Source organism: Andrographis paniculata, unplaced genomic scaffold, assembly GCF_009805555.1.
Source record: "Andrographis paniculata isolate CXL003 unplaced genomic scaffold, ASM980555v1 Contig37END, whole genome shotgun sequence".
In the NCBI taxonomy this organism is placed as follows: domain Eukaryota; kingdom Viridiplantae; phylum Streptophyta; class Magnoliopsida; order Lamiales; family Acanthaceae; genus Andrographis; species Andrographis paniculata.
Genome location: NW_026137570.1, coordinates 20,654 through 31,945, shown reverse-complemented (window position 1 = coordinate 31,945; position 11,292 = coordinate 20,654). Strand labels below are relative to the sequence as shown.

The 11,292-nt window shown below is 54.1% G+C and overlaps 1 protein-coding gene across 1 annotated transcript; it reads right to left on the bottom strand.

Moving 5' to 3' along the window:
* Positions 1–2,186: 2,186 nt before the first annotated feature.
* Positions 2,187–7,471, bottom strand: LOC127250411 (uncharacterized). Its single transcript, XM_051273695.1, has 3 exons — positions 5,770–7,471; positions 4,362–5,520; positions 2,187–3,150 (listed from the first exon to the last, which is right to left on the bottom strand). The coding sequence occupies exons 1-3, from the start codon at positions 7,469–7,471 to the stop codon at positions 2,187–2,189; spliced, it is 3,825 nt and encodes a 1,274-aa protein (XP_051129652.1).
* Positions 7,472–11,292: the final 3,821 nt, after the last annotated feature.

The following is an 11,292-nucleotide window of genomic DNA, read 5'->3' as shown; positions in this document are numbered from 1 at the left end:
ATTTATGTTTTGCATTATAAGAGGTCGATCAAAAGTCTTATTCGAGCGGATGCATATGGTCTCCCGACTTTCCATTTCAAGTAGTAGCTTCACCTTCTTATTTGTTTTTTAGCCTTTAATACTTAGACTACCTTGACTTGTTTGTGTATGGTTTGTTTGACTTGGATTGTATAACATGTATCAGCAGAACTACGTATGACTTGATCCCATTTGGGTACGTAGGCAATCCACTTTAGGTGCAACCATTGTTATATAGTTTTTACCAAAAAAAACCCTAAACCATCCACCGATTTCTCAGCCACCAGAAACCCTAATCCCGACTTCACCATTATTGTTCAACCACTTTATCATTTTCCGATCAACACCTCCATGAAGCTATCCGTTGATCCAACCATTTTATTGCTTTGTTGGTGTTGATGCCTTAGGCATGTTGCCTTTGGCGTTTGATACTTAGACTACCTTGGCTTGTCTGGTCTATTTTGTTTGACTTGGACTGTATAGCCTGTATCAACAGAACTATGTGTGGCTTGATCCCGTTTGGGTACGTAGGCAACCCACTTTGGATTCAGCCATTGCTATATAGTTTTTACAAAAAAAATCCTAAATTGTAAATGATAACTAAAAATGTGTGTGTGTGTTTATACAAGTCACAAGGAATTTATATTCGAAAATCAGCGAATGAAAGTTTATATAAAAGCAATCAGATATAGAAATTTTGTGGTTGTAAACCCTGAGTAGTTATCATAATTATTTATACTCTTTTTACTGGTGAGTTTCCAGGTCGAACACAAGGATTTTAAGTCATGAATTTCAACGGTAAAAATCTTGAAGAAGCGACGAAAACTGCAAGAAGGGATCCGCTTATAGCGGATCAAAAAGATAGGCTAAAGAAAGCAGTAAGTAAAGTGGTAAAAGTGAAGTGAGCGGAAGCGAGGGAAGCGAGGGCGGAAGATGAAGTACCAGCGGTGACCAGATGTTCGGGACATGAGCGGAAGTGGGGACCAGATGAACGGGACATGGATGAATGGCGGTTACCGAGTGAACGGGACATGAGCGAGCCGCACATTATATGTATATGTATGTATATATATATGGGCGACATAGAGTGGAGGAGAGATGTTGTGTCTGAACTGTGCGTTACTAAATGGATAGATTTCGCTGGAGGCAATGAGCGAGCGATGCAAGTGTGTTATCGGAAATATATGTATTTTACAAAAGCGGTGAGAAGGAAGTAGTGTAATTATATAAACTGAATATAAAGAATTCATAACACTGGAATTTTTTACCTTAAGGGATTTACAACAAGACTTCAATGACACCCAGATTCACGACATTATAAGAAAGAAACCCTACTGTCACTAGGAATCTCTGCGACCTAATAGACCACCGCCTATGCCCCGTTAATTTTCCCAAAATCTGCCTCATTAGTGGCTTTACCCTTCTGTTACCTCTTTTTAATCAAAATTGAATTCAGAACAGTAGTTAACCAGGTCGACAAGGCTTCCGCGTACTTAACTACATTGAACTACCTTGAGACCACTTTTGGCGCATAACAAGGCTCAAATAATCAATTCTTCTCTAGCTCTAAACCAGTGAAATAAAACTCTCTAAATTCAAACTTTATATAAGGGTTTAGGGTTTTTTTTTAAAAAAAAATTATATAGCAGTGGCTAAACCCAAAGTGGGCTGCCTACGTACCCGAACGGGATCAAGCCATCTTAGCAGCGCTACATAGTCCAAGTAAGCAATATGAATGACCAGCCTAGGTAATCAAAATATCTATCCTAAGGCTAAATGCCTAAGTCATCAATACTAACCAACACTAAGCCTATCAAGCCTAAGTATCAAAAATCAAGTAAAGGCAAGTATACCAAGACGAAGCCTGCTACCTGAAATGGAAGGCCGGAAGTCCATCTGCATCCGCTCGAAAGAGGCCTCGATTCGCCCGGGGAAGATCCGCCGGAAGTAGTAACTGCTCCGTCGGGAGGGAGACCGCCATCGTCGCTAACATATCCGCAACACGGTTCCACTCCCGATAAATGTGTGAGATCCTCCAAGTCGCGTCCCGTAAGCGTATGCGAAGAACAAGAAGACACCGCTAAAGCGACCAATGACTCATCGTGGAGGAGATCAGAGAAATACAGGGCGTCGAGTCTGTCTCGATCCATAATGTCACCAATCCTCAATCAATCGCTATCCCAACTCCCTTCTGAATCGCCGTCAGCTCTGCCAGAGTGTTCGTTGCGTGTGAAATCGGAACCTGATATGCGACAAGCAGCCGAATCCCGAATAACACCTGCCTCACCAGCCGCTCTGGAATTGCCAAGTGAAGCACCATCGGTGTTAAACTTGAACCATCCCAGAGACGGAGCCTCCCATCGCACCATAATCGGAGGCCGAGGAACCGGAGGGGGATACCGAAACCCAAGCCCAGCAGCAACATGGAAATCACCCTCCCAATGTCGACGCAGAAGGACCCTAGCACGCCATAGAGTCTGCAAGTGCACGTGAATCCGCCAGATGATCCTCTCGGAAGACATACGAAGCCCCCTGTGCTTCGCGTCATTCCGAGCTGTCCAAGTGAACCACAATACCAACAACGGAACATACGCCCTAATGCTCTGAGGACGCGCCGAAGAGAGTCTCCATGATGATACTAACAAATGCGGAGTGTGTGTCTCCGGAAATGATACCCCAAATAGTGCTGCAAAATGCCCCCAAACTCTCCTAACAACTCTCGAATCAATAAAGACATGGGAGATAGTCTCTATCTCCGCATGACAACAATGACAGCGCGATACAACCGGTATGCGTGGCCGAAACAGTCTCCACAAGAATACCGACATCGTCGGGGTCATAATCCGCGACCACAATAACCTCGAAAGCCAACTCTGTACCCCTGTGTCCCGACAAAGCTGCCAAGCAGAGGACATAGTAAATGTACCAGATGCCGAAGACATCCAGCTCATCTGATCCTCAGTCTGCTTGTCGAAGGGGATCTCAATAACGCACTGCACTAAAGCCTCCGGAAGATAAGCTCGTAGTCGCCCAACGTCCCATGACCCCTCTGTCCAGATATCCCTGACCAGTATCGGCGGTGGCGGCCGGCTGTCTCCTCGGAAGGTCGAGAGGGGCTGCTCCCCGAACCATCTGTCCACCCAAAAGAAACACTCCCCCCGACCTAGAGTCCAGTAAATCTGCGACTGGACCTACTCCCTAAAAGGGTTTAGGGTTTTTTTTTTTTTTTTTTTTGGCTGGGCTCAAAGAGCTGCCTACGTACCCCAACAGGATCAAGCCATACGTAGTTCTGCAAAGTTCGGTACAAGTGCTGGGAAAGTAAATAGAAATTGTAAACAAATAAAAGCTAACGGAAGCGAAAGCACGGGAGGCCCGCCGCGTCAGCATGGATGAGGCCCCGAGTCCTCGCAGGGATGTCCGCCGGTTCCAGGATCCGCGTGTGAGGAAGGGCAACAGAGGTGTTCGCCAAATTGTCCGCCACTTTATTGCCCTCGCGGTAAATATGAGAGATCCTCCACTCGATGCTGCGAAGCTGTATGCGCAGGTGGTGGAGACAAGGCTGGAGAGTCCAGTGTCCCGTCGAGGAGGAGATGAGAGAGATGCTGCTGGCAGAGTCCGTCTCGATCCAGAGAGGGAGGAGGCCGCGTGCTACCGCCAGGTCCACGCCGGATCGAATCGCCTGCAATTTAGCCAAAGTGTTTGTCGTATCCAAGAGGGGAACTTGGAATGCCACAAGTGGAGCGCCGGTGGCATCCCGAATGACGCCCGCGGCTCCAGCAGCGCCTGGGTTCCCGAGCGATGCCCCATCGGTATTAAGTTTGAACCAGCCTGGAGACGGAGCTTCCCAACGCACCATGACCGGCGGCCGAAGAACCGGAGGTGGGAGGCGAAGGCCGAGACTAGAGGCTAAGTGCACCTCCCCAGGCCAGTGCTGACGCTGAAAGAGGCCAGCACGGCCTAAGACCTGCAAATAAGAGTGAATACGCCAAATAATCCGGTCAGATGAAATCTGGATACCTCGGTGTTTGGCATCATTCCGTGCCGTCCAAAGAAACCAGAAGGCCAGAAGTGGGACATAAGTACGGACGCTCCGCACATGACGGGAGGACAAACGCCAAGCAGAAACCATGAGGTGGGGCGCATGTGTCCGCGGAAGTTGGATGCGAAATAGGTCGGCGAGATGGCGCCACACGCGCTGGGCAACCGCCGACGAGAAAAATAAGTGCTCAATCGTCTCAGACTCCCGACAGCACTGGCAGCAAGAGACAATAGGGAGGCCCATCTTCCGTAAGATCTCATCGACGGGTATCCGACGGCGAAATAAACGCCATAGGAATACAGACATTGTAGGAGTAAGAAACGGCGACCATAAGCTGCAAGAGAGCCAACTCCGTACTCCAACTATTCGGCTTATCTCCCAGGCTGAAGTTGTAGAGAAAAAACCTGTGGTCGAGGCTTTCCAAATTGGCTGATCCGCTGTCAGGGGGTCAAAAGGAATCGCAGAGACCCGCTGAACAAAGGCTGCCGGAAGGTAGGCCTGGAGGCGCGTCAAATCCCACGACCCGTTTACCCACATCTCTTGCACCCGAATCGGCGGAGGGCGGTCCTGGCGGTCAGTGTAGAGAGGGCGATCGCCGCACCATGTATCGTACCAAAAGAAGCACTCCCCACGCCCCAGGTTCCAAGTGAGCTGAGTCTGTGCCTCTTCTCGAATCTGGCAAAGACGCTTCCAGACCGGGCTGTCGTAGCTCCGGCAGGGTGCAAGGCCTGGGAAAGAGCTGCGAAAATACTTTTGTTGAAGCGCGCGAGCCCAAAGAGAGGAGCCATCTCTGAGTCGCCACCATAGTTTAAACGAGAAGGCCCGAACCATATCGGCCAGGCGGTGAATGCCAAGCCCACCCTCCTCCTGTGGCCGTGCAATATCCGCCCAGGAGATCCAATGGCGGCGGCGGTGCCCGTGATAAGAACCCCAGAAAAAACGAGCAAATAGCTGCTCCACGGAGTGAAGTACCGCCTGGGGGGGGCAAAGTACCTGCAGCAGATAGAGGGGGAGCGAGAACAAGGTGCTCATGATCAACTGTAGACGACCCCCGTGTGAAAGGACTGAACGATCCCAACGCTGCAGATAGCGACGGAGCTTCCCAAGGAGTTCCTCATACAGAATATTACGCCGATTGCCCACATAGAGGGGCGCGCCAAGATACGTGAGGGGAAGTTCAGCCGCGCCAAAGCCAGTTACCGATTGGAGCAGCCGTTGTACACTCTCCGGGCACTGGCGGATGAAAACAAGCTGGCTTTTCTGACAATTCACCTTCTGACCAGTAATCCTTGCATAAGTCGTCAGAAAGTCCGTCAGAAGGCTGATGCGATTGCCACAGGTATTAGCGAATATGAGGACATCATCCCCATAGGCTAGGTGCGTCAGCCGGAACCGACCACGACACCGATAGTACAGATCCGGAAAACGGTTGTAGAGGCGCTCCAAGCCTCGTGATAAGAGATCTGCAGCCAAGACAAAAAGGGTCGGGGACAAGGGGTCTCCCTGCCTAAGGCCTCGCGAGGAGGGGAAGAAGCCACCCAACTCCCCATTCACAAGGATCGAGTACCAAGCATGCTCAACACAATTCATAATCAAAGTGATGAAATGAGCCGGGAAACCGAACCTGGAAAGGGCGTGCCGCAAGAACCGCCATGACACCCGATCATATGCCTTGTTAAGGTCCAATTTCAACAATAAATTGTGCGAGTTACCTCTCAGATTAAGATCATGGACCATTTCCGATGCTAGCAGGATATTGTCCGCAATCGCGCGGCCTTTGACAAAGCCGCTCTGATGCGGTGATAGGAGCTGCGGCAGTAAAGGGCTGAGGCGCGTGGTAAGAAGCTTTGTGAAGATCTTGCTACTGACATTACAGAGGCTGATAGGCCGGTAATCAGCCCATGCAAGTGGCCTCTCCTTCTTGGGGATAAGCACAAGAGTCGTCGCTGTATAGAACTTCAAGAGAGGAGCTCCCGAAAAGAATTCCAGTACAGCATCAAACACATCCTCCCGGATAATCTCCCAACATTTCTGGTAGAAGGCGGCAGAGAAGCCATCGGGGCCAGCCACACTATCCTGATCAATCGAGAAGACCACAACACGAATCTCCGCAAGTGTAGGCGGCTCTAGCAACCGAGTGCACTCAGCCGGCGGAACCTGGGGTGGTGGGTCCGCCAAGGCATCCATTTCCGAGGTGTCGGCATCATCAGGCTGTCCCAACATCCCAGAGAAATAGGTGATGGCTGACTGCTTAATATCTGAGTGATCAGTGAGGGTACGAGCACCATCTGCCATCGAGAAAATCGTCGCTTGTCGGCGTCGTTCCTTCACCATGGAGTGGAACATACGGGAGTTCCGTTCTCCCTCGACCGTCCACCGACAGGCTGCTTTTTGTTTCCAGAAAGCCTCCTCCAGAGCAATCGCATGTGTCAAAGCCGCAGCGCTACGCTGACGACGGAGGAGGTTGGCGTCAGAAGGATCCCGATCGAAATCCGCTTCGCACTCCTCTGCGTCTTTTTCTGCTGCCGCTAGCACCTGAAAAATATTACCAAATACCTGTTTGTTCCACCACTTCAGAGCCTGCTTGAGGCGTCCGAGTTTCAATCGCAGGTTGAGGAGACCGGTGGTGCCCGTCGGGACAACCCAACTCTGGCGGACGTGGTCCTGAAAAGTGTGGTGTCTAGTCCACATGTTCTGAAACCGGAATGCAGAGGCAAGGCGGTGTCGTTCATGCGAGAACCGGACCAAGAGCGGGGCGTGGTCCGAATGCATCCGCGGTAAGTGCCTGACTCGAGTTGTCTCCGCAAAATCCTCCCAGGCAGAGCTGTAGAGAATGCGATCAAGGCGCTCCCAAACCCGCCGATTAGTCCATGTGTGCGGGGGGCCCTCAAAACCAGCATCAATGAGGTTCGCATCGAGGATTGCGGTCGAGAAATCCTGAATGGAGCGCAACTTAGGCCGACCCGGGCCCTTCCGTTCAGATATATCGGCGATGGCATTAAAGTCACCGCCAAGCAGCCAAGGGGATCCCAATGACGAAACTGCGGTGTCATGTAAGAAAGACCAAAGATCGCGGCGCTGGGTGATAGAGCACCTCGCATAAATGCCAGATAAAAGAAAAGGCCGGCGAATCTGTGGAGATGATACCTGCACATGAAGACACTGATCGATCTCCGAAATAGGCGCCAGTGTATAAGAGTCATCAGCAAGAATCCAGATGGAATTAGCCGTGTTGGTGAGCATCTGGGAGAAGCCAAACCGCCGGCAGAAGAAAGCAGTGTCCGCCAGAACCATAGGTTCAAGGATGATGAGAAGGCGGATATGGTGTTGCTTACAAAGCCAATGTACCTCCCGTTGAGCCCTGGGGTTACCAATTCCTCGCACATTCCAGACCAGAATATAGGTGTCTGTCATCGAGAACTAGCAGTAGGGCGACGAGAGGAACTTACTTGCTGACGAGAGATGCTGCGGGTAATCGGTCTAGAGAAGGTCGGCGGCAGAGCCTGTGGCCGGTCATCCGACACTGTCGCCAAAGATCCGCTGAGAGACGGAGGTTCTGCAGCCTGGTTCAAAACGCACACCCCCCTGCTCGGATTCGACTCCGTCGACAGAGCGACACTAATAGGGAGCGGTTCCGATGAAGTCCGCAGGAGGGGTGGGTTCGGATCAAATACTGGGAGGAGCTCTGTCCCGGTAGTTGTATCAGCAGGTAGATCACCAGAGTAAAGATCAGTGGTACCTCTCGGGGAAAGAGACAGTGAATCGATGAGGGGCGGTTGGCCATCCTTAATAAGGGGCGAGTCACCATCCGAGTCCTCGGCGAAAGTAGCTTGTAGTGCAGAGTCCTCGTCCCGCTGGGTGTCCGAGGAAGGAGAACCAGTGGCCGATAGGCATGTGTCCACTGAAAGATCACGTCGATCGCAGATAGGTGATGCAGGGGGGTCAGAGAGCAGCACTGCCTTCCCCTTATCCAGGCCATGACCAGCGGGAAGTCCCCAAATTGCCAAAGACTGAGCAGGAGGAAGCGACACAGGCTCCGGAGGTACCTGCATATCATCAGCAAGCAGTGGCAAAGGTGGCGAGGGTACCTGAGCGTCCAATGGGGGCTGCGGAAGGAGACCAAGGGCTGGGGCGGTGGGAGGAGTCGCTGGAGTGGGACTCAGCCGACAGTCGTCCAGCGGGGAGGCAGGACTGTCAATCGGGGGCTCAGCTGTAGTCTGTCCAGCCAGAGGGCGGCCGGAGAGGTTTCCGAAGGCGCCAGAAAGTCCCCAAAGGTAACTCGAACACCAGAAGTAAGCAGCATCGCAGAGGCATCCCCCCGTGAGTGGGAAAAGGTCACCCGAGGAGGAGCGTGGGGGCGATGAGCCTCCGCAGGGCCGCTGAGATGTTCCGGTGTTAGCTGCAGTGACTTCCCGGGCGTCTGTGATGGATTTGGGGCCACCTGTGTCTCCCCAAAGGTCACCCGCACACCAGAGCGAAGACGTCTGGAACCATTCAACTCCGGGATGTCATCGGAAGGTCTCCAGGTAGAAGGCTGGGGGTCCCGGCGGAGGAGCCGAAAAGGAGCCTGCAAGGAGCCAGAATCATTAGTAATACCAGTAGAAGGCGTACCCCGATTTCGATTGCGGCGCCGATGACGGCGTCGAGCGGTGGGGGGCCGGGGTTCCATGATATCACCAGAGGCGGGGGCTGCAGAGATCTCAAAAGGGCCATGCACCGAGTCATGGCGACCAGAAGGCGCAGCAGGAGGATCCTGCGCAGCTGATACGGTTGCTGGTACCGGCTGCGAAGAGGGTCTGCGTAAACAAGCCTCCGCTTTGTGCCCAAGATGGCGGCAGAGTGAGCAGAAGCTAGGGAGCCGTTCGTAGATGACCTTCTGTTCGAGCACACCAGTACCAACATCAATCTTAAAGGCATGCAGAAAGGGCTTCGTAAGATCAATTTCCACACAGACTCGGGCATGGGAGCACCGACTCCGAGTCGCCGTAGGGGTATCAACCTTCAGAGGGGTCCCAATGCCAGCAGCAACTGTGAATAAAAGATCTCTGTGATACATGTGGAGAGGAAGTAGTGGGAGCGTAACCCACACCGGAACGTGTGGAGGTTCCTCGGTAGTTTTGAAATCGGGGGTCCATTTGAGAACTCTCATCGGGAATCCTTTAATAAACCAAGTTCCCCGAATCCAAAGTCGCATATAGTCAGCCTCGGTAGTGAGTCGAATCACAATATGGCGGTGATTTAGATGCTGCAAAGCAAACTTCCCCGCCAAACGGAAACTCGCAAAACCGTCGGTGAGATCTTTCCAAGAAGAGTACCCGTGAGAGAATTTACCGATAAGAATGTACGGATGCGAGGCTGTGTACCTTGCTGTTTCGTCAGCAGTAAAAGCAAGGCGCGGCTGTCCGGCAGTGGAGATCCATTGTCCAATAGCAGCCGGTCGAGGCTCCGCCAGAAAGGAGTAGGGACTGTCCTCAGGAACATCGGGATCGAGTCCGGAGGTAACGGCATTGGCGAAGGACTTGTGTGAATGAAGATGGTTATCAGCAGTGGCAAGACGTATCGAACCATCACCTTCGGGAGGCGGCCGGCGGCCGGCAGCAGCCTGAGCGGCCATGTCCGGCAAGTCCACGGCGGAACCCTAGCTCCGGAGGGAGTCGGCGTCTGTCATCGGAGACGGCGGCAGAGGGTGGGGGTCTGGGGTTTCCAGGGCCGGCGAGTCAAACAGTGCCGTCAGACCGGCGGTCGGAGCACCGGAGCGGCAGGAAAAAGGCGACGACGAGGGCCAGTGACAGCCGCGACTCCTGGGCACCGTTCGGGCACTGTTTCGGTGTCGGGGGGGCACCGTCTGGGGGTTGTCGGGGTCGAAGAAAACAGTGGTGGCACCAGAAGGGTGGTCGGACGCCGGAGTCGGCCGGAGTAGCGGAGGCGTCGTGTCGGGAGGTCAACCGTCGGGGCAGGGTCGACGGCGGCTTCCGGCAGCTGCGGGCTGGGGACGGGGTCTTTTCAGGCCATCGAACCCAGCGGTGGTGGCCGATCGGCAGACCGTCGCCGGAGTTGAGAGAACGACGCCGGCGATGGTCGCGCGATAGGGCAGCGACGAATGGCAGTGCAGCAGCAGCGACCGGCGGGGATGGCACAGCTCCGGGGGTTTCTGGGGACGGGGAGACCGGTGGCGTCGGCAGAAAGGCGGTCGGACGTCAGGAATCGCCGAACGGCGGTGGCGACCCTTCAGGAGGCGAACCGTCGGGGCCGGGGCCGGCGGCGAATTCCGGCGGTCGGTTGGTGGGTTCAGGGACTCCTCAACCCTGCGAGGTCAGTGACGGTGGCCGATTGACGAGCCAGCGTCGGAATCGGGAGAACGGCGGCGCCGATGGTGTCACGGCCTAGGGCAAAGGCGGACGGTGGTGCAGGGGTGGCGACCGGCGGCAGGGGTACAGCCCTGGGGGTTGTCGGGGCCAGGGAACACGATGCCGTCGTCAGACCGGCAGTCGGACGGCGGGAAGATGCCGAACGGTGGCGCCGATGGTGTCGCGACCTAGGCACCGGCGGACAGTGGCGTAGAGGTGGCGACTTGCGGCGGTGGCACGGTCCTGGGGGTTTTCCGGGCAGGGGGGAACACGATCCCGTCGTCAGAATGGTGGTCGGACGGCGGGGGGATGCCGAACAGCGGTGGCGACGGTTCGAGAGGCAAACCGTCGGGGGCGGGGCCGGCGGCGTATTCCGGCGATCGAGGTGTGGGTTCGGGGACTCCTCAACCCTGCGAGTTCAGTGACGGTGGCCGATTCGCCGTAGGACGTCAGGAGGGGCCGCGACAGACACGGCGGCGCTGGGCAGATCCCGGTGGATGGTGACGGCGGTTGCGGGGTGGTTTCCGACAGTGGAAAGGCGGCTACGGGGGTTGTGGAGGACGGCGGTCACGATGCTGATGAAGCGCCGGGCCGAAAACGCCGGCAACGGCGAGTTCGCCGGTGACGTCGTTTCGGGGCTGATGAGAACGGCGGCTGGGGGCGTTTTCCGGCGACGAGGTTTGGTGTAGGAGGGGGTTTACGGGGGTGGCGAGGCGACTGACGGTGGCCTTTAGGGTTTAGGGTTTAGGGTTTTTTTTTTTTTTTTCTTCTTTGGCTGGGCTCAAAGAGCTGCATACGTACCCAAACGGGATCAAGCCATACGTAGTTCTGCAAAGTTCGGTACAAGTGCTGGAAAAGTAAAATAGAAAATATAAGAAATAAAAGCTA

Coding starts and splice junctions, on each gene's coding strand:
- LOC127250411 (XM_051273695.1), bottom strand. CDS start 7,471: ATGACAGACACCTATATTCTGGTCTGGAATGTGCGAGGAATTGGTAAC. Junction 5,521..5,769: donor CCATGATCTTAATCTGAGAG/GTAACTCGCACA, acceptor TCTTGGCTGCAG/ATCTCTTATCACGAGGCTTG. Junction 3,151..4,361: donor CCGTTTCTTACTCCTACAAT/GTCTGTATTCCT, acceptor TTGGGTGGACAG/ATGGTTCGGGGAGCAGCCCC.